This window comes from Loa loa, assembly GCF_000183805.2.
Source record: "Loa loa unplaced genomic scaffold supercont3.255, whole genome shotgun sequence".
Classification (NCBI taxonomy): Eukaryota; Metazoa; Nematoda; class Chromadorea; order Rhabditida; family Onchocercidae; genus Loa; species Loa loa.
The window spans coordinates 66,127-83,989 of record NW_018108435.1 but is presented as its reverse complement, the minus strand read 5'-3'; the positions used below and the strand labels follow the sequence as shown (position 1 = coordinate 83,989).

General features: G+C 37.0%; 3 protein-coding genes across 3 annotated transcripts; 2 read left to right on the top strand and 1 right to left on the bottom strand.

The window, feature by feature from the left end:
- Positions 1-373: 373 nt before the first annotated feature.
- On the bottom strand, positions 374-6,627 carry LOAG_03334 (peptidase family M3 containing protein; the record flags this gene model as incomplete). The annotated part of the gene is made up of 18 exons (XM_020446294.1): positions 374-517; positions 620-751; positions 1,074-1,221; positions 1,665-1,804; positions 1,960-2,130; positions 2,429-2,550; positions 2,707-2,787; positions 2,924-2,993; positions 3,137-3,233; positions 3,369-3,509; positions 3,762-3,863; positions 4,057-4,248; positions 4,356-4,460; positions 4,668-4,828; positions 5,445-5,590; positions 5,863-5,946; positions 6,218-6,309; positions 6,470-6,627. 18 exons carry the CDS (start codon positions 6,625-6,627, stop codon positions 374-376), a joined length of 2,286 nt encoding a protein of 761 aa, XP_020303346.1.
- A 3,533-nt stretch (positions 6,628-10,160) lies between these two features.
- On the top strand, positions 10,161-10,851 carry LOAG_03333 (hypothetical protein; the record flags this gene model as incomplete). Its single annotated transcript, XM_003138870.2, has 1 exon — positions 10,161-10,851. The coding sequence occupies exon 1, from the start codon at positions 10,189-10,191 to the stop codon at positions 10,849-10,851; it is 663 nt and encodes a 220-aa protein (XP_003138918.2). The 5' UTR covers positions 10,161-10,188.
- A 1,731-nt stretch (positions 10,852-12,582) lies between these two features.
- On the top strand, positions 12,583-17,830 carry LOAG_03332 (WD-repeat protein 26; the record flags this gene model as incomplete). The annotated part of the gene is made up of 12 exons (XM_020446293.1): positions 12,583-12,707; positions 12,901-12,970; positions 13,216-13,370; positions 13,590-13,800; positions 14,005-14,106; positions 14,390-14,525; positions 14,714-14,835; positions 15,072-15,216; positions 15,489-15,718; positions 15,960-16,069; positions 16,179-16,429; positions 16,860-17,830. The coding sequence occupies 12 exons, from the start codon at positions 12,583-12,585 to the stop codon at positions 17,048-17,050; spliced, it is 1,848 nt and encodes a 615-aa protein (XP_020303345.1). The 3' UTR covers positions 17,051-17,830.
- Between the last annotated feature and the right edge of the window lie 33 nt (positions 17,831-17,863).

The following is a 17,863-nucleotide window of genomic DNA, read 5'->3' as shown; positions in this document are numbered from 1 at the left end:
AATGAACTGCCAACAGCAAAATGCGAGATCACATTCTTGACAGTCGAGATTTTTAAACATCAATAAGCAGGTCCCACATGACTGCTTGTGGCGTACGTCAATAGGTTGGGGCATAACTTAGTTCTGTATTAGAATGCTCAAAGCTGTCCAGTTTTATGTATGGCCTCCTTTATAGACACTATAAGCTATCTTGGTCGCATTGGATAACGAGTTTTTAGAAGGTAATTAATTCAAACAACTGTTTTACAACAATCACTGAAGATTTACCGTTAGAATTCATTTTGTTAAATAATTATAATTAAAGTAACAAATATAAATAACCATAACTGCTCTACAACAATCAACAAACATGTGTCATTTTTCTGGTTTCTCTTTACTTCGCTCCAAGTTTTTCTGTATCAGTCTGTATATCCGAATCCAAATATGGGGTGGTATCTTCGTTGGAAACAGCAATACTAATATGATACTGAGGAGGGTCGTAGAAGTCGCACATCGCATCAGGGCTGGGGTCACGTCCCTGAATTACTAATTTCGAAAAGTTTTTGCTAAAAATACGAAGTAACCGGAACGGAACGATTGTTTAAATTCAAAGGAGCACAGAAGTTTAGATTTAACATACCTGAAAACGTCGGTAAAGTTCCCTTTGTGGTTGACTTGCCCCCTCGAACAAAATTGCCTTTTTCAAGCGATCGCCAGTTGCGCAAACGTCATCTTCCTTCTCGAAAGTGTCGTGGATATCAAAAGCCAGCATCTAAAATGAATCCGACAAAATAGATATATGTATACGCATATTCAATGCGTTCATTTGAAATAATCAAACTGAATTTTCATAATTTTCTTCCATAGGATTGTAATACTATAAAGATATATTGCTACAGGACGCAATGCACTCGCATGTCATATTGGATCGCTATCAGAACACATTGGGGATACTAATTAAATACTTCGAACTTGCATCATAAAAAAACGTCGAAAACACGACTATACTGCATATTTACTACAACATAGCACGAATCAAATTCTTTTGCTACTTCAGTTCTGTCCTCTCAGCATAACTTTAAAAAGAACCATACCTCTGCCCAAAGTCGACTATAATACACAGCCATCGACATACTTTTACCAAAAATTGGAGCAAAAGAACATGGTTGCATATCTCCCTTTGAATTTTTGAATGCAAAATATTCCGTCAATTTCTGGTGATATATTTCTTGCCATGTAACTCTATAAAATCCATGGGCCAAGTAAGAATCTGACCAGTGTATAACTTCGATATAAGTGCTTAGGGACTTAACATTCATCACACAAGAAATCAACGCAAAGACTTAGATGTTACAGACATAAGAGCACACCTCGATTACAACCTAAGACTTATTTATATTCCACTCATTTTACAATTTCGTGACCTCTCAGAACTCGTATCACAGGTAAGAAGCGAGTATTTTTTTCTCTCTCCCTAAGAAACATTATTCTATTTCTCTTAGGTTTGCTGCTTGCTTGGGGGGAAATCAATTTCCGACGTGCTTTCACCCTAGCTAAGACAACATTAGATGTCACCAATTCTTAAAATGAGCACATTAACATTTGAAGAATGTAAACACTTTTCCCAACGGATAAGATGCTGTAGAAATGAATATACTATTAACGAAAGTGGACAAACAACTGACTGATCAGTATCTTTCGTGTCGAAGAGCGTGAGGTCAAAGTCTGTCCAAAATAGTGCACGGTAAGTTTCATAAAATGTGGAGCGTGATAAACCCAGTGCAATATTATTTGCTTTGTTTTCCGATAATGCTTCACCAGTTTTCTTGAAATTAATACATTACATAAACAATGTCTAGAGTGTTCCTCGAGAACAGGTTAATTACGGTCTGAACCATTACTGCTGAATTTCTCGGTCTGTTTTCCGTCAAGCTGCAAGCACAAAGGCAAAAATAAGCGACATGCAAAATGAGAACTTACCAGATGTTTGCAGGACAAAGCAGCCAATAATACAGGTTTAAAAATGAAAAACTGCATAACAGTAGGCAGCAGATCCACAGCATCCATATCATGAGCGTGGAAAATTTTCCATGGTACTATCAGATCTCTGTATGGTGATTGAGAGAGCAGAAGTTGCATTGCACGGCCCGTCTACAACATTTAAACCAGTTCATTATTATACATGTGTACATATATACATCACAAATATTGCAAAAAATAATTTGTATGTTAACTTGTACTTCATAATTTAGGATATAATAAATATTTCGAGTAAGTGTAAACCAGTCCTGCATACTAAAAAAGACATTCACTGACAACAGTAACATTCATTTTAAGAAAGGCATCAGAGTGTTCAATAAAATAATTTTTGTTCAAACGAAATACTATTCCCACGCTTATTTGATAAATTTATTTGTCAAACAATGACAGATGAAGATGACAGACTAACGTGGAAAAGAAGATTCTGCAATTCTTCATAATGTAGAAGTGCGGATGAGTCCAGAGAACCGGATATGCTGAGATTGGCAAAGAGATAAACTATTTTATCCCATCTATTTTCAGCACAGTAACCTGGAATTTGTACATTGAAAATAGTATCTATTAAAATAATAAGTTACCGATAAGGAATATTTCGCAAACAGGTCGTGGTCTAAACGTCAACGTAGAGGATGCTATATTCTAACCGCTTTTATAATGGTCAATCCGACCAGTGAATAAACAACTTACTTCGTCCGAGTAAAGCGTCCCATGTGCAGCATTTATTCGTTCGTTCAAAAGGATCAACATAGAGGCGTCCCAAATGCAACCCTAAAAAAAGAACAATAGTCAGATAAAAAAATTTTTGGTAAATAAGCAACGTTATTATTGCAGTTTGTTTTCCGGGAGTGAATTAACATTACACTACAATGCACTACTTTAGCGCTAAAGGTCAAAAACAGTTTACCTGATGAGTCCGTTACGGAGAAGATCCGAATATCTGGATGACATCGATCAAGGTTGCTACTGGTCACATCCTCAACAAAATTTTATATTATGTAATTAACATGTAAAAGTGTAATTGATGAGTGGCACCGCTGGAAAAAACAATTCAAAAGTGCAATTGTTTACTAAAAAGTATAGCGTTGTTGATTTAAACATTAAAGGAATGGAAGCTTACTTCGAACAATAGACCGAATATATATGAAAGGACTTCCAAAATGTTCTCAAATGTAGGCCAGAAAGGGAAATGATACATTAAATCCAAAGAGTCAATTCTGTAAATTGAACAAGTGATCTTTTATAGCCGAAAGCAAAAAAAAAAAAAACAAAAAAAACAAAAAGATTGAGAAGCTGTAATATGTCCATATTTAACATTATACGAAATTCATTATTCAACATAATAAACATACTCGTGTAGACTTTCCGCCTCCTTACGGCAAATATAATATAAATCCGACGGAGCAAGAGTATAAAGTTTTTCCTCCTCTGCAGCGAAACTGGACCAAGCTTGCATCCGATCATCGAATAATGGTCGCATTCTCCTTGCCAAGCTGAAAAAGACATTTTCTAAAAAAGAAGGTATTGAAAATATCGTTTAAGAAACAATCATACTGTCATATTTTCGGAAAATGAAAGGGACTTGAAGATGTTATATTTCAAAACCTTACACTTTTACAGATCACTACAAAAACGTTTCCCGAAATAGTGTACTGCTTGAGCATGTCCCGAATAAATCTTCAACTTTACGAAACAGCATGTTGTTATATAATGATTCGAATACGGCCGTAATGAAATTTACTAACGCTTTCGTAAATTTTCGTACAATTTTTGGGGACTCTGCCATTTTGTAAGCCAGTCGATATTCAGCATATGTGCCAAATCCAAGCAATGCAGCTTTCTTTCCTCTGCAAATATTACATATACTGAAGTATTCTATGGACACAATAAAGTTTTAATATGAACAAAAAATAATCAAATTTCTATGTTTATCCTCAACCGAAATATAAGATGTTTAGCACGATGCTTGTACCAGCTTTCATCAAAGAGTAACTGACGCTGCCTGTAATATCCATAAACCAACTTTTCTCAAAAACTTACTGATGTCTCCTGATCGTTTCGATTGTCCTTGCATTACTTGTGACACGTGCTAAATTATTTGGCTTTGCAGCACGAGAAATCCATTTATCCCAAACAGTTGCACGAAGAGCCTTATCAGAACAGTAAGTCAGTATTGGCTTTAGAGACCTTGCTGTTGCAGCGACAAGCCATGGTCCCTCTTCATATTTTGTTCTACAAAATTTGTCATGTAATTTCACTAAATATTTATAAATACTGACGAATATTTTTTTGCACTCATACAAATGTAATGTATCAATAAAAAACTACGACTGGATTGCCTGTTTACTGCAAGTATCCTCAACACTTCGGGAGGCGCATCTTTGAACACTGTTCGATCTGTTACTTGAATATTCTCCATATCTTCTGAATTTCGCAATACCATTCTAAACAGAGGAAATTCTAAAATGACACTAAATAAAGGTAAATGTCCGCAATGACTCAAGCATGGAATTTGTCAAAAGCGCCAAAACTTATAAAAAATGTTCAATTATCTGGGTGAAATCTAACGACAACTGCCCTCATACACTGCACAAATTGCAACACCACCAAAATCCAGATAACTTGTAAATTGAGAAATGCCTCACGTATACCTATATCTAAGTATATAATTTTCAACAAAACTATCGTGTCCTGCGAACTGTTCATGTTTTTTCGAAGTTTCACCCATGGCTGCTGACTTCATTTGTAGATAATAGAAATCGGCAAGCCTCCGCTTCCATCTATCCGTGGTTTCATTCCTTTCACAGAGTGTCTACAACACTTTATATTAAGAAAGCCATAATCAATTTTCAGTTGTAAAAATTGCACTTCATCATCGGAGGAACACAGGGATACTCAACAATATATGTTCGTTCGTGCATAATACGATGTCTCCCTACAGATCAAAGAAATCAATGATCAAAGAAAATTTTTTTTTCGATAAAGGAAGCGCAAACAGTTCGATGGTTTATTTTACTACAGTATTTTTAGTGCCGGATGTAGGAAAAAGGGATCGAATGTTCCTTGTTAAAGTGCTACGAAAACTTGGAAGCAAAGTATCAAGGAAGATAAGGTTAACCTTAACGGCTTTAAAAAAACATCGTATTTCCATTTTGCTGAAACTTCATTGATGGCCAACTCGTGAATCTGTAATTAGTTGGTCCAAAATTTATTCCAAACGCAAAAGTCTTTTCCGATAATTTTGAAAAGAACGTATGAATAAATGAAATGTGGATCCATAAAACACTAGCTTCAGAAGAAAAACAGAACAGTGAAATCATAGAATCCGTAAGTATCAAAATAATAAGCACCCATTAAATCTCTCAATAATCGTAATCGAAGAGCCAACTTCTAACTCGAAGATATAAAGTATAAGCAGTGTAACTTACTTTCATGAAATCAGCATGTAATTCACTAGAAATTGGCCAGTCTGTAACCATTTTAGTCCAAAGCGTATGAAAAGCGTACACGACTTGTTCTTCTTCAGCGAGAAATGGTCCAATAACATTTTCAAAAGTCAGATCTTCCGGTTTCACTGAAACACGACAGTATCGCCACATATTTATGAATGGAAGTGAAATTATAGAAAAATATAAGAGATCTAATCCCTATCCTGCTTCTCCAATCGCCATGTCAAGACAAGTAGTTATCCCATCACATTGAAAAGAACAAAATTCTTGAGATCGAGTCTTTGAGTTGCAACAGCTTTTCTTTAGGGCAACCTTAACAGGATAAGGAATAGAGAGATGAAAAGTATTTCGAAGCTATTCCTAATTATAATAACAAATTAAAAAACGTGCTACTTACTTCCTTCTAATAATTTCATATGCTCATGCATTGTGGCTCCATACTCCAAGAGCATCCGAACTGTTCCTTCATACATTTCTTTCGCTAAAACTTGGAATTATTGTAAAAAGATATATATTCAAGATTAATGTTGAGTTCCAACGACAACTAAAGCATGAATAGCAAAAATCAGTTCCGATCATTTCCATGGATCTGTCAGCATTGAACATAAACAATGAGAAGTATTGCGTGAGACGAAAAAAGTCGGTACTGCAATACGACTAAATCAATGAAGACATAACCAAATGCATAATTTAGTTCAACTAAACCGACATAGTGTACAGATTCGAAGTAATGGCGTAACAGAAAAACTTACGAGGGGTGCAAAGAGCTGGCCAGTCTTCTGCACTGCAAACATTGGCCACAAATCTGTTATTCTCGGGTGTAGCATTTGGCACAATAGGGAATCTGTGACACACAATAAACTGTCAGACATCATGTTCATTATTTGAACAAGTAAAGTCGCAACAGACCGACACATTATTGACTGATTAATTGTTTAAGTGGAAGAGGAAAATACGGAGAAAATGGACACCATAATCAGAATAATACGGTAAGACGAACGTACATGGCATAATAACCAGCATATCGATAAGTGTTTGATAATGAAATAGCTCGCTTGGAGCCGAAGGAAATCCATCTACTAGTTGATGGTTCCGGGATGGCTGCATCTTTCGACAGAATACGGCCAAACCAAGCCGCCCTTCTGGTAACGACCGATACCATCCCTACAAATCATTTTATGTTAATGTTTTATGCTTATCGAATCAGTTCCAACATAAGAGACAAATGAATATAGCCAATGACGCAAACAAGTTTAAGTGAACAATGTTGATCATGACGTCCTTACTTGCTATAATCCTAACTTTGACAATATCAACACTATAATGAAGGATTTCGCCTAAAGACTGATAGTGATAACTTGTAATTACTTAGGAATAGAAAAGCAGCGAGAATGATGGCAAATAAAAAGCTGCTTATAGAATTGATGCATAGTAACAATAGCAGCAATACATATAGCATTGATTTCAAAGAGACGAAAAAGATTGATGGAAAATGTTATGGAAAGTATAATTAGAGACTGAAAAAAAAAGTCGAACACATACGCAAAGATTATCATACATTAGCCAAGAAAAATATCAACAAACTCACAGTTCAACAAAATGGGTTTCTATTTGATGGGTTTCGGTTCATATTGCAATAGCCATTTCTTCAGTTTATTTTTGAAGAGAGCTTCCGTCGCTGGCAGAACGAAGGTTGTTCTCTTCTCTAGTATTCCCTCCAGTGCTATGTTTGTTCCCCTGTTCGCTCTCTATCTCTTCTGGATGATGAGCTGGACGGCATTCGCATCCAATCTTTATCCGAATTGTTATGTTCCATAATACTTCAAAAAGGGTTATGAAAATGACCCCATTAAGGCTACGGACTTCCTACAGAACCATCCATTTTTCATCTCTTCCGGCTGATGAGCTGGACTGCACTCCTGTCCGGACCCTCACCCGAATTGTTCCATAACACTACAGAAATTGCTGAAAAAGACCTTTCCTGTTAAGAGAATTGTATAACTGCGAATTGAAAAGTCAACAATAAATACACTGATGCCAAACAAAAGAAATATAGAATAGTAGGGAACTTACTTCCGTATATCGCTGAAAGAACGAAAAAGAATTAAAAGAGATGAAGTTCATGAAGTTTCCCTCACTGTGAAAAGAACATCTGACAAAGTTTCAGAAAAGACAAACTGTAAAGAACAGTGCATATGCAGGACGGTAGCTGAATATTCAAAAGGTTCTGTCTTGGCTGATATCAGGTATATCACATCATCAAAATCTTCGAAGGTTTAGTATTCAACCAATCAGAGTGATAGCTTTTTGTATGCAAATTTTGCTTCAGCAGAAATGCGCTTCTTAGGTGGAAGAGCTGCCATTTTTGCTTTTGCTAGTCATTGCGTGCGTACTTTGACTTCTTTCTTTCTTGTGGTACTCTTCTCTTGTGATATCTGAAGCAATAGCTGATAAGTACTTGTTTCGGTTAATTTTTTAGTATGTGATATTGTAGCAGTAATAAAGAAATCGTACCGGTTGTTGTAATATTGTCCGTAACAGTTACGATAGAATATAACGGTACCTTCGGTACAAATGTTATCTCCCACCAACTTTTTTTTCTTTTGACCTAATTGATGCATATTCAGAACGAGTTCTAGAGGCCTTCTGTTGCAGATCATTAGGTTTGCAGTGATAACAGCTATATCTACATCATACATTGATGTCGCGTTCAATGATTAGGCAAAGGAAAGGTCGTTGGCACTGCGGGAGGCACCAACGAACGGATTTTATCATTGATACATCCTATCATCCACTTGTATTGTTTTCACTTGTTTATCACCAGTTGTCTCCTTACATATAGCTCCCGGATATTAATCCGGTGAGGTAAATTTTAACGCGCCGTAACTTGTTCTTCGATAGGGAGATAAGACCTCAAGGGAATAACTGTTCGACAAAAATTTCCCTGGAGACATGAAAAATCAAGGGACTAAAGTTCATTTGCTCGAAAAAATTTCTTGCGGCAACCTCTGAAAATGGCACCCGAGAGGTTTCCGGTATCAGTTTTTCATTCATGAGACTTAGTAGGTCGTAATATAATGAATTCAACAGGTTAAACTCCTGATCTTTGCCACTTCTTTCTCTACCGGCTTTCTGAATTTTTTTCTCCTCGGGAACCACTCATAAATTAGTATTTTTATCCTCCCTGGAGTATCATTCATTTAGTGAATATGTGTGTGATACGCGTGAACAGATTGACCTGAGGCTTCCACTTCTGTCAAAACTATCGATTCGAGAAAAGGCTCGCACGATATAATTCCAGCAGAGTAGGCGAGTTATGATTCACAGAACGTATTGTTTGGTGTTCATGTCAGTTTAAGATCGATTATAACTGAGGCCATGTTTGTATTTTTCTTGGAAGTTAATCGATTTGGGATGATGCACGCCCTCAAGATAACTATAGAGAATAGGGAGAAGTGAGCGGTCAAAGTAGGATAATTATATTTGTTTCGTTAATTCCCGAACAATGACAGTGATAACGAGAACATCAGTTTAATCATCAAATAAATGCTTATATGTGTCTTGAACGATTGATTCCCTGAATTTCTTTCTTACCTCAACCAGCTATCTCGCTTATTATCGTTTCACTTATCATGGTATCTTCATAGCTTGATCTCTGAAGCTGACCATAGGAAGGAGCATATTTGGAAGTGTATGCATATATTTGTACTTGTTTGGTGACAAATATTACAATGCAGTGAAGGAGCACTATCCCTCAGATAACCTCAGATAACCATCCCGGATGAGCCACTTTGATAGACAGATGACAACTGATGAGCCCTCTTCTTCCTACTCCCTCCCTTCTCCTTCCTGTTTCCTATTCAGGACAGTTATTCTAGATGATTCCTTCTTCCAGGTATTTCTGTGGTTCCAAGCTTGAGACTTCTTACATATCCAGTTTCACTGTTCTTTTCTTACACATCTATGCCGCCTCCCCCCTCCCTCTCCCCCCCATTCATGTTTCCTTCCATCTTCCACTCGATCGGTCGTTCTTCTATAGCGCATGGTGCTTTCTTGCTCGTCCTGAATTATTGATTACGTGCAATCGAAGCAGTCAATCGCTTACTCAGTTTGAATCACGACTTTCCAAGTTTACGTATTAGCAGTTTTAGGAGAACTCGCACATGTACCGTTCACCAATAGTTATTCCGTATTCTTGTGAAGTGCTTAACAGTTCTGCTCATACTTTGTTTTCATTTCTACCTTAATCTCATTTATTGGAACATCTCTTTTAAGGTATAGTTGAACACTTTACAAGTAATTTTTCATTCTCGATAATTTCATATCCTCATGAAACTTATTCACTAGGAAATGAAGAGATCACCAGGCTCTACTCAGGGATGAAAGTATGGAAATTATTTAAGTAGACCTCCATGTATTCCGGACTTATCTTGTATTGAAATTGATACAGCTCATGTGGTTATCACAAACTGCTTGTCGTGAACCTTCCGGTAGACAATTATATTGACTACCGGTCACAACTGTTTGCATCCATGTCATTTTGACCACTGTCTATGCAATTATGATAGTCATATCAATTAGACATAAAAATAAGTAATGCATGAGAGATATTTGCCGCACTTGTATATCCGAACTTCATTTCGTCTCGATAAAAACGATATAGTGTCTGGATACAACAGTACGCACTCGAGCTGCTAATACATGCCATCCGTGAACCGCTGTAATGGCTAATAAACACTGTATTTCAGGACAAATGTCGGGAAGTCACCAATTAATTCATATTCCTAATGATGAGACAACAGACCAGTGCTCGAATCCACCGTCACTACTAGAACAGTCCATGCAAGAGCATACAATGATTGTAGAAAATGATGGTCCACTGACCGGAAGTAACTCCAGTTCCGCCACCCCCGCCGTTACGCCATCCTACCAACCAATACCGTATCTGTCATCAGCATGTACGGTAACAGAACTCCGCACGTCACCATCGTGTTCTACACCTGTCACACTACCGCAAAGCAATGATACACAAGTAGCGAAATACCAGAGCAACAACAAACGAACTCAGGATAACGCTCTCGACTCGTTCGACATCAGCATATCGAAACACCGTCCGCACCGTCGACAGCTCCCTTATGCCTTTCGAACGCAACACGTAATGTCTTCTCCCTTCTTCTCCTCTCCTTCTCCTACCTTTTTCATCTACAAATGCATGCATATATTATCCATAGAGACACAGACGCACACGTGCATCAATAAACATAGGCACAAATACATACATACATACACACACACACACACACACATACACATACACATACACATACACACACTCACACATACACACACACACACACACACTGATAGGACAATAAGGGATAGGTAGAGAGGGTAAGGGGAGCGAGTATTTGACGCGTTCTCTAGAACGCGTCACTACGCTCTACGCAGTGTTTACAATTTGGTTAGTGCTTGAATCGGTAAAAGTTGACGTTATAAGGAGACTACTCGAAACTGTGTAGTGTTTAAGGAGAGATAAGGAAGAAGGGTAGATGTAGCTAAGTAGGTTAAGTGTATAAATGACAAGTACAACTGAATTGGGACGCTATCGTTAGCTATGTGCAAGTTATACTCACGTGAAAGCAGATAAATTACTACCCATTATGAGGTATGAGGTATTGTCTTATTTATTGGGAATTTTGTACCATTTGATTGATAACTCAACTCTCAAATCCCGTAAGGATTAACTATCAACCGACATATTCTTGTCTGTTGGATTTGTTCCATGAGCTTAATTTTAGTGGTACCAATGATAAATGGCAGTGGTAGTGATATTATAATTGTAGCAGCCAAAGTTTGCTGGAGCTATAATTTAGAGAAGCCTGATAAGTTTGGTTATGATGGTTCTGGAAAGCTCGAAAACTTTTGGGATCAGGTTAAGAGAAAGGAAGAAGGAAGGGTGGTTGTAGGGGTTCATTCAAGTTGTATAACTTCATATTTTAGAAATCAATTTTGTTAAATACAGCTTTGTTGTTCCGGAATCATTTCACATGTGTTTATGAAAAAAGGCTGCTCTTCATCGTGAATCATCCTAACATTTGTTCTTTGCCATACAATTTATAGGTTTTGGTGCTGGATGATTAAAACTTCTCTTTCTATGTCTTTCGGGGAAACGGTTACAGAAGTTGACCGGCTGTGCGAGATTTGTCCAGTTGTCCTTTGCGTCCTTCACTCCCTTCCGACTCCAAGGAAACTTCATCACTTCTCTATCTGAGATCCATTTTTTCTTCCGATAAAATGAGAAGTCAGTCAAGGAAGAGATTGCGGATGGCTGGATATAGTTGTTCTTAATCTTACTAACTGTACTCTTGGGAACCTAACCATCGAACAGTGGTGGAAATGAATGCTTATACATTGTGTCTTCCGAAGTTCGATATTGAACCGTATTCCACGTCATCAGCACGAGGCATATGACAGTGGATATCCTGGCATTTTTCCCTTTGGTGTATTGCTCCCTGTATTTACTTTCCCTATAGTCATAGCTTTATCGAATCAAAAATAAGGCAGTCGATAAAATCGTTATATTGCTCTGGCGACTTATACCTGGATAATAGCATGGCGGTATACAAATGTGAGTTACAGTCATATTATACGGAAAGCACGGATCACTAAATGGAATCTGGTGGATATTTTAAGTAACCTATGTATGTAACTGAGTAGACTGCTGTACTTTAGGTAATTTATCATTTGCTCGCCCTTGTATCTTGTAATTCGTTGTATGCAGCTAATCCAGGCCATCTACTGAACCTTCGTATAACTCCACGGTAACCTAGTTCGATCTGCAATGGTAATTATTGTTCATATATGTATTATTGATTAGTGGCTGACTTCAACAGTCTGATAAATACCATTAACTTTAATATCAAAATAAATAAGACACAGGACAATTGTGCACGGGAAATCTTGTCTGATGTGTATATTGATATGTCTAGCTAGTCGTGGATGGTTTTGTCAATCACTTCGAATTTTTTGTGCACAAGTGTATGCATCTGCAGTAGTTTAGGCAGTCCATTTCGATTTGTGTGTAATGATTGATGTTCTTTGGTCGGTGTGCTAAGTAATGAGGAATTCATTTCAGAGTGCAGAATTGAGGCCTTCGACCTCATCTACGAGCACTGTGGAGCGTGGTGTGGAATACTCGCTGGCTGACGCCGCAGACCAAGGTCCACCTGCGAAGAAACCCAGGCAAAATATTTTTTCCGAACTTGCTTATTAATCTTATTAGTTATCCGAGTCAGGTTGTTCTACCGATTTCGACAATTCGTGTTTTATCACTGAGACCCCATAGACCTCAATTTTCAATCGAGAAGAGATGGTGGGGAGGGAAGGATTTAGGAAAGTGCGACATCCAATGGGACGTGAATCGGATTCGTTTCAGGAGCATGCAGTTATCAGGAGTTCAGACACAGCAACAATCACCTCCAAAATCTGTTGGTCAACGAATAAAAGTATATTTTTTCATTTTTTGTCATATTTGGTAAAGATTGATTCGAAACAAAAATTCTCTAACAAAATAAATTTTCCTAATAAAATAATATATAAAATATAAAATAACTCATTGGAAACGAAACTTTTATGCATCATTATGCTGGAAAATACGTAGTCCCTAACCTTGGGAAGGATGCTGAGAGTTTCTCACTTTTAACCATCGTTTGTCATCCGATTCTCATCTTGTAACGTTTATGTTTTTAAGGAAACTTTGCAAACATCGAAGAGTCAGTTATGTCGATCTTCAAATGTCGCTGATACGAGTCTGATTTCGGCCCCGATGTCACCTCCTCCGCTTGGTGCCGCAGAAGTCAATACAATTCGCATCATCGGCCAGTATCTCAAAAATCTTGGTTTACAGTATGTTATCGAACACTTCAATCATGTGATCAGATTTTCAGAGGCTGGACAAGATTTAAATAGTTATTCATTATTCAAAGATAATTTCGGCTGGTGCCTGACGGTTTCTGTTGAAAATAGCATAACGAATGTACGTATAAACATATTAATGCTACCATCACTTCACTCTAGGTTTTCTTGAACCCTATTTTAGTACTGGATTTTTATCTGTATTTTCAGGGAAACTGTAGCAACACTCTTTGCGGAAAGTGGATGCCGCCTTGAAGATACCTTAGCAGTACGTTTACGCGAATATATAATAGCAGGTGAATGGGATCATGCACTTGGTATCGTGGATAAAATGTCGCCGTTTGTTGCCAATCTGAATTTATTACGCATCCGTGAGAAATTGTATGAAGAAAAATTTGTTGATTTGTTGGGGAAAGAAAGGGTAATATTTTATATGCACTCTAAGAATTTGTATTTGATCACTTGTTAACAAAGTAAATATTGAAGAATTACGTGATATTGTAAAGTGATGAGTTAAAGCACTAAAGATATATACATATAACATATCGAGGACGGATGTCTTTAGTACCTTAACTTCCGAATAACTCAGGGTTTTACTTAATTTGCTCAATGAAGTAATTTTCAGGTTTTGGAAGCACTCAGTTTGTTGACAGTAGATTTTCCATCAGATCCTGCATTCTTTGATCGTCGGAATTTTCTTGCAACACTACTGTATGTTGACCCAAAGGTAGATTACACTTTTTTAATTTTTCAAATACTTCATTGCTTTGCGGCAGTGTTACACTTTGCTAACACCTTACTACTATGAACTATTTCGTTTTGAAATAATTCCTCTCTTATTTCTCTTCAATGCTTATTGAATACACTTTTTAGTTGATCAGTGTTCAAAAACTCTATCTTTCCAAATTACTCGAATGTAATTTTTCAAGGGTCGGTGGAATATAGGATTGGGAGCTTGCCTCTTCCATTAAACACCTATTGCAATTAGTTATTGGTTGGTAATGATTTAGAGTGTAGATGTATGTGCGAAAACGGGAGCTCATCGTACTGAACGAGAAAGAAATGTACTGGTAGCTGAGATTCAACAGTTATTGCCCACGGCAGTCATGCTACCTTGCAATAGGCTGAAAAAACTGCTCATGCAATGTTAGTTATATACCCACTTTTTCTTTTTTTTCCTAATCCACATCTGAAATTGAGTATCCGTATGTTTTTTACTATGTTGTTATTCTTTATTCTATCATATTCTATTTCAATCAGCTCAGTGTGATTTGGTTTTTCAAATATATTAGGGGTGGCTATATACCTAATCAAATGTTTGTCAAATGTTACAGCCTGGAAGATGCAGTGTCGCGAATGCTATCTCCATGTTAGGGAAGATTTCGATGTTTCTCCGGATTATATTTTGGAAGACCATCAGTGTGACTGGGATCATTTCCCTATGTTTACTTCGCAGGTACTATCTTTTCTCTTGCAGCGGATCTATTTTTCTTTAAGAGTGGGTCACATAAATCTATCCATTACTGGTCATAAAATTAGCTCCCTTCTCTGGGGCATATACTTGAATATATCTCTTCATCAATAACTCTGTAGTATTTTTCAATCTACCTTCAACATCATGTAATTATAATGAAGAAATTACCTCATCCATATGATTCTTTTCTTCGTGGTCAGAAAATTATGCATTTTCAGGTGTTAACGAAACATACAGATGAGGTTTGGTGTGCGGCGTTTTCTCATTGTGGAAAATACTTAGCAACGGGTAGTAGGTCCGGAGCAGCTCATATATGGAAAATAATTAATGAAGCTACCGTTGAGCCGTACAAAGAACTTACTGGTATTTTGCTGCGATTTTTGGAGTATTTTTTATACATGTCGTATTCATAAATTACAGTATATAACGGTATTTCCGTTTACCTTCACGAAGTTATCTAGCCTTATGGATAATATATTATTTAACAAAACTTTGGACATATTAAAAATTGCGAACTACTGTTTCTGGTCGAAGATAAAAACAAAAAAATTGCCAGTTTATTATCATATATGGTTTATTCAGTTTTCTTTCTCCATACGCTCACTGTTTCAAATAGTTAATTTTTACAACTTCAGGACGAAACAGTTCATCGTTGTTAACTTGGAGTGACGATGGTGCACTTCTAGCAGTAAGCGCTGCGGAGGGCCACCTAGCGGATGTTCACGTTTACGATGTACATAGTGGCATCATATTTTGTGTTATCGAAAACAGAGCGAACGATAGCACTGTTATGTCGTTTGTTCCCAACTCATCATTCAGTTATAAACTTGTTTGCGCTGATCAGATGGGACATTTTTGTCAATATGTATGTTTTTTTACAGTTTGTTTATAATGTCGTTACTGTTACTCAGGAATGCGTGGGGTATGATTTTCAGCATATTTCGATCCCAATGATTTCAAGGTTTGAATCACAAATCAATGTTTTGACCAAAGAAAGGTTGCTATTTATTTTTTTTCCACCATTGTTTTATATGTTGCAAATGTGATCCGTCCTATTCTAACAATTGGAGAAAATGATCTAGAAATTGTGATTACTTCATTTTCAGACTTTATCAAAAAACAGTGTGAAATCTGAAGGAAAATTCGAAGGTTATAGGATTCGCGCTGTTCACTGTCTCAGGAATGGATCGGTTTTAGCAGCAGATACTCACAACAGGTGTTTCAATAGTTAAATTCTCACAAAACTTTTGCATGATTTAACTGTCTTCCGTAATTTATTATAGAATTTTAAGAGAATTTCACCCCACACATCCTCCAGTTTTTAGAGTTCGCAGTTATCGATTTAGCGACGATTCTGAAATAACGCTCATTGAAGAACTAAGTCAGATTTCAACATTTGTGGTGGATAAGTCGGAGCGACGTGTTTTGATTGATACTAAACTGCACGGTTTGAGATTATGGGACTTAAGAACACGAACTTTGATCAGGTCTTTCATTGGTGCACCGCATCAAGATTTTATTATTCATTCGACTTTTGGTGGCTCCGAGCAGTCGTATGTCGCTACCGGTTCCACAGGTATATCTTTGTTAATTTCCTTCTGTAATAATCTTCCTAAAAACTGACATACCAACACACTGTTTTGCGAGTGAAATATGATGGACTATGCATGGATATACGAATAGTTCAGTTTAGGTATTCTGGAAAGACATTATTCGCCGCGTGTGATTTCCCTTGACAGCTGTAGGGTTGACTTTTATGCAGCTTATAGTTAACACAGTGGCAAATTCAGAAAGTTCTACTCATAGTCATCAGCAGTTACCTGGTTTCACTTTACCAAAGATGTAATAATTAGCGGATTTTCCTTCAATGAGAAAAAAGACCGCTATCCAGATATTTTGCCTTTTTAAGAACTGAAGTTTTACCAGAAAAGCGATGGGGTATTTGATTTGTATCTAATAATTTTAGCTTCTTTTTTGAACTAAAAAACCTGTTATTATGTTTGCAGATGAATGTATATATGTATGGAAGCAGAGCTGCGAAGAATTAATAGCAAAACTGGCTGGACATACTGCACGTGTCAATGCCGTGGCGTGGAATCCTAGGTTACCGCAATTGGTTTCCTGTTCTGATGATTGTACAATTCGTATTTGGAGTCCACTTGTCGGCATTGATTCATCCACTATTCAGCAGAATTGATGTTATTGTATTTCATTATTTCTTTTTATTGTACTTCACTACTAGTTTCATTCTTATTTGTATTTCATTATATTACTAGGTTCGCTTTCCTGTATTTAATATTATTAAGCGTTGCCTATTTAAACGCAAAATTGTAAGCATGAAGATTATAACAATTTGTATAAAACAGTCATTTTATGAGCGTTTTTACGCTTTTTCTTTTTGAAAACTCGTGTTGTATCTTTTCTCCATAGCAGATTACCTCAACTTGGCCATTGGTTATTTGTTGACATCATCCGGCTTGGTCACTGCTCCCCTATTTACCCCTCGGACTTCAGGGACAAACCAGTCAATGATTTACGCCATTGTTGTTGTTGAGTGCCGTTGTACCACTCAGTTTTGTATGCGATTTCTTCGATCACCCCTCGGTATATTTCTATGTGATCTACTAGAAGTCGATGATTGTATTCATATCAGAATTTTGCATAGGTGGGTCTTTTATATGCACTACTGTGGTTTCTGTGCCAATTTCATCTCCAAATAACTTTAAAATTGTAGTGATAACTTTCTATGAATTAACGCGTGCCGGAAGATTACTTTTTGCTTGACTCGAATTGTTCTCCATCTTAAGTTCTCGTCGCTGAGTCACAGTTGTATTACTACCGAGAATTGTATTATTACTGAAAATTCAATTCGTCCTTTCATAGCGCTTGTGAATGCCTTGTATCAAAAGAGAAACGCAGAAACGGGTCATCACCTGTGATCGACTGATTAAATCGTTGGTTTTTAAGACTGTCTCACTGTGTATTGTCTGTCATATATATATATATATAT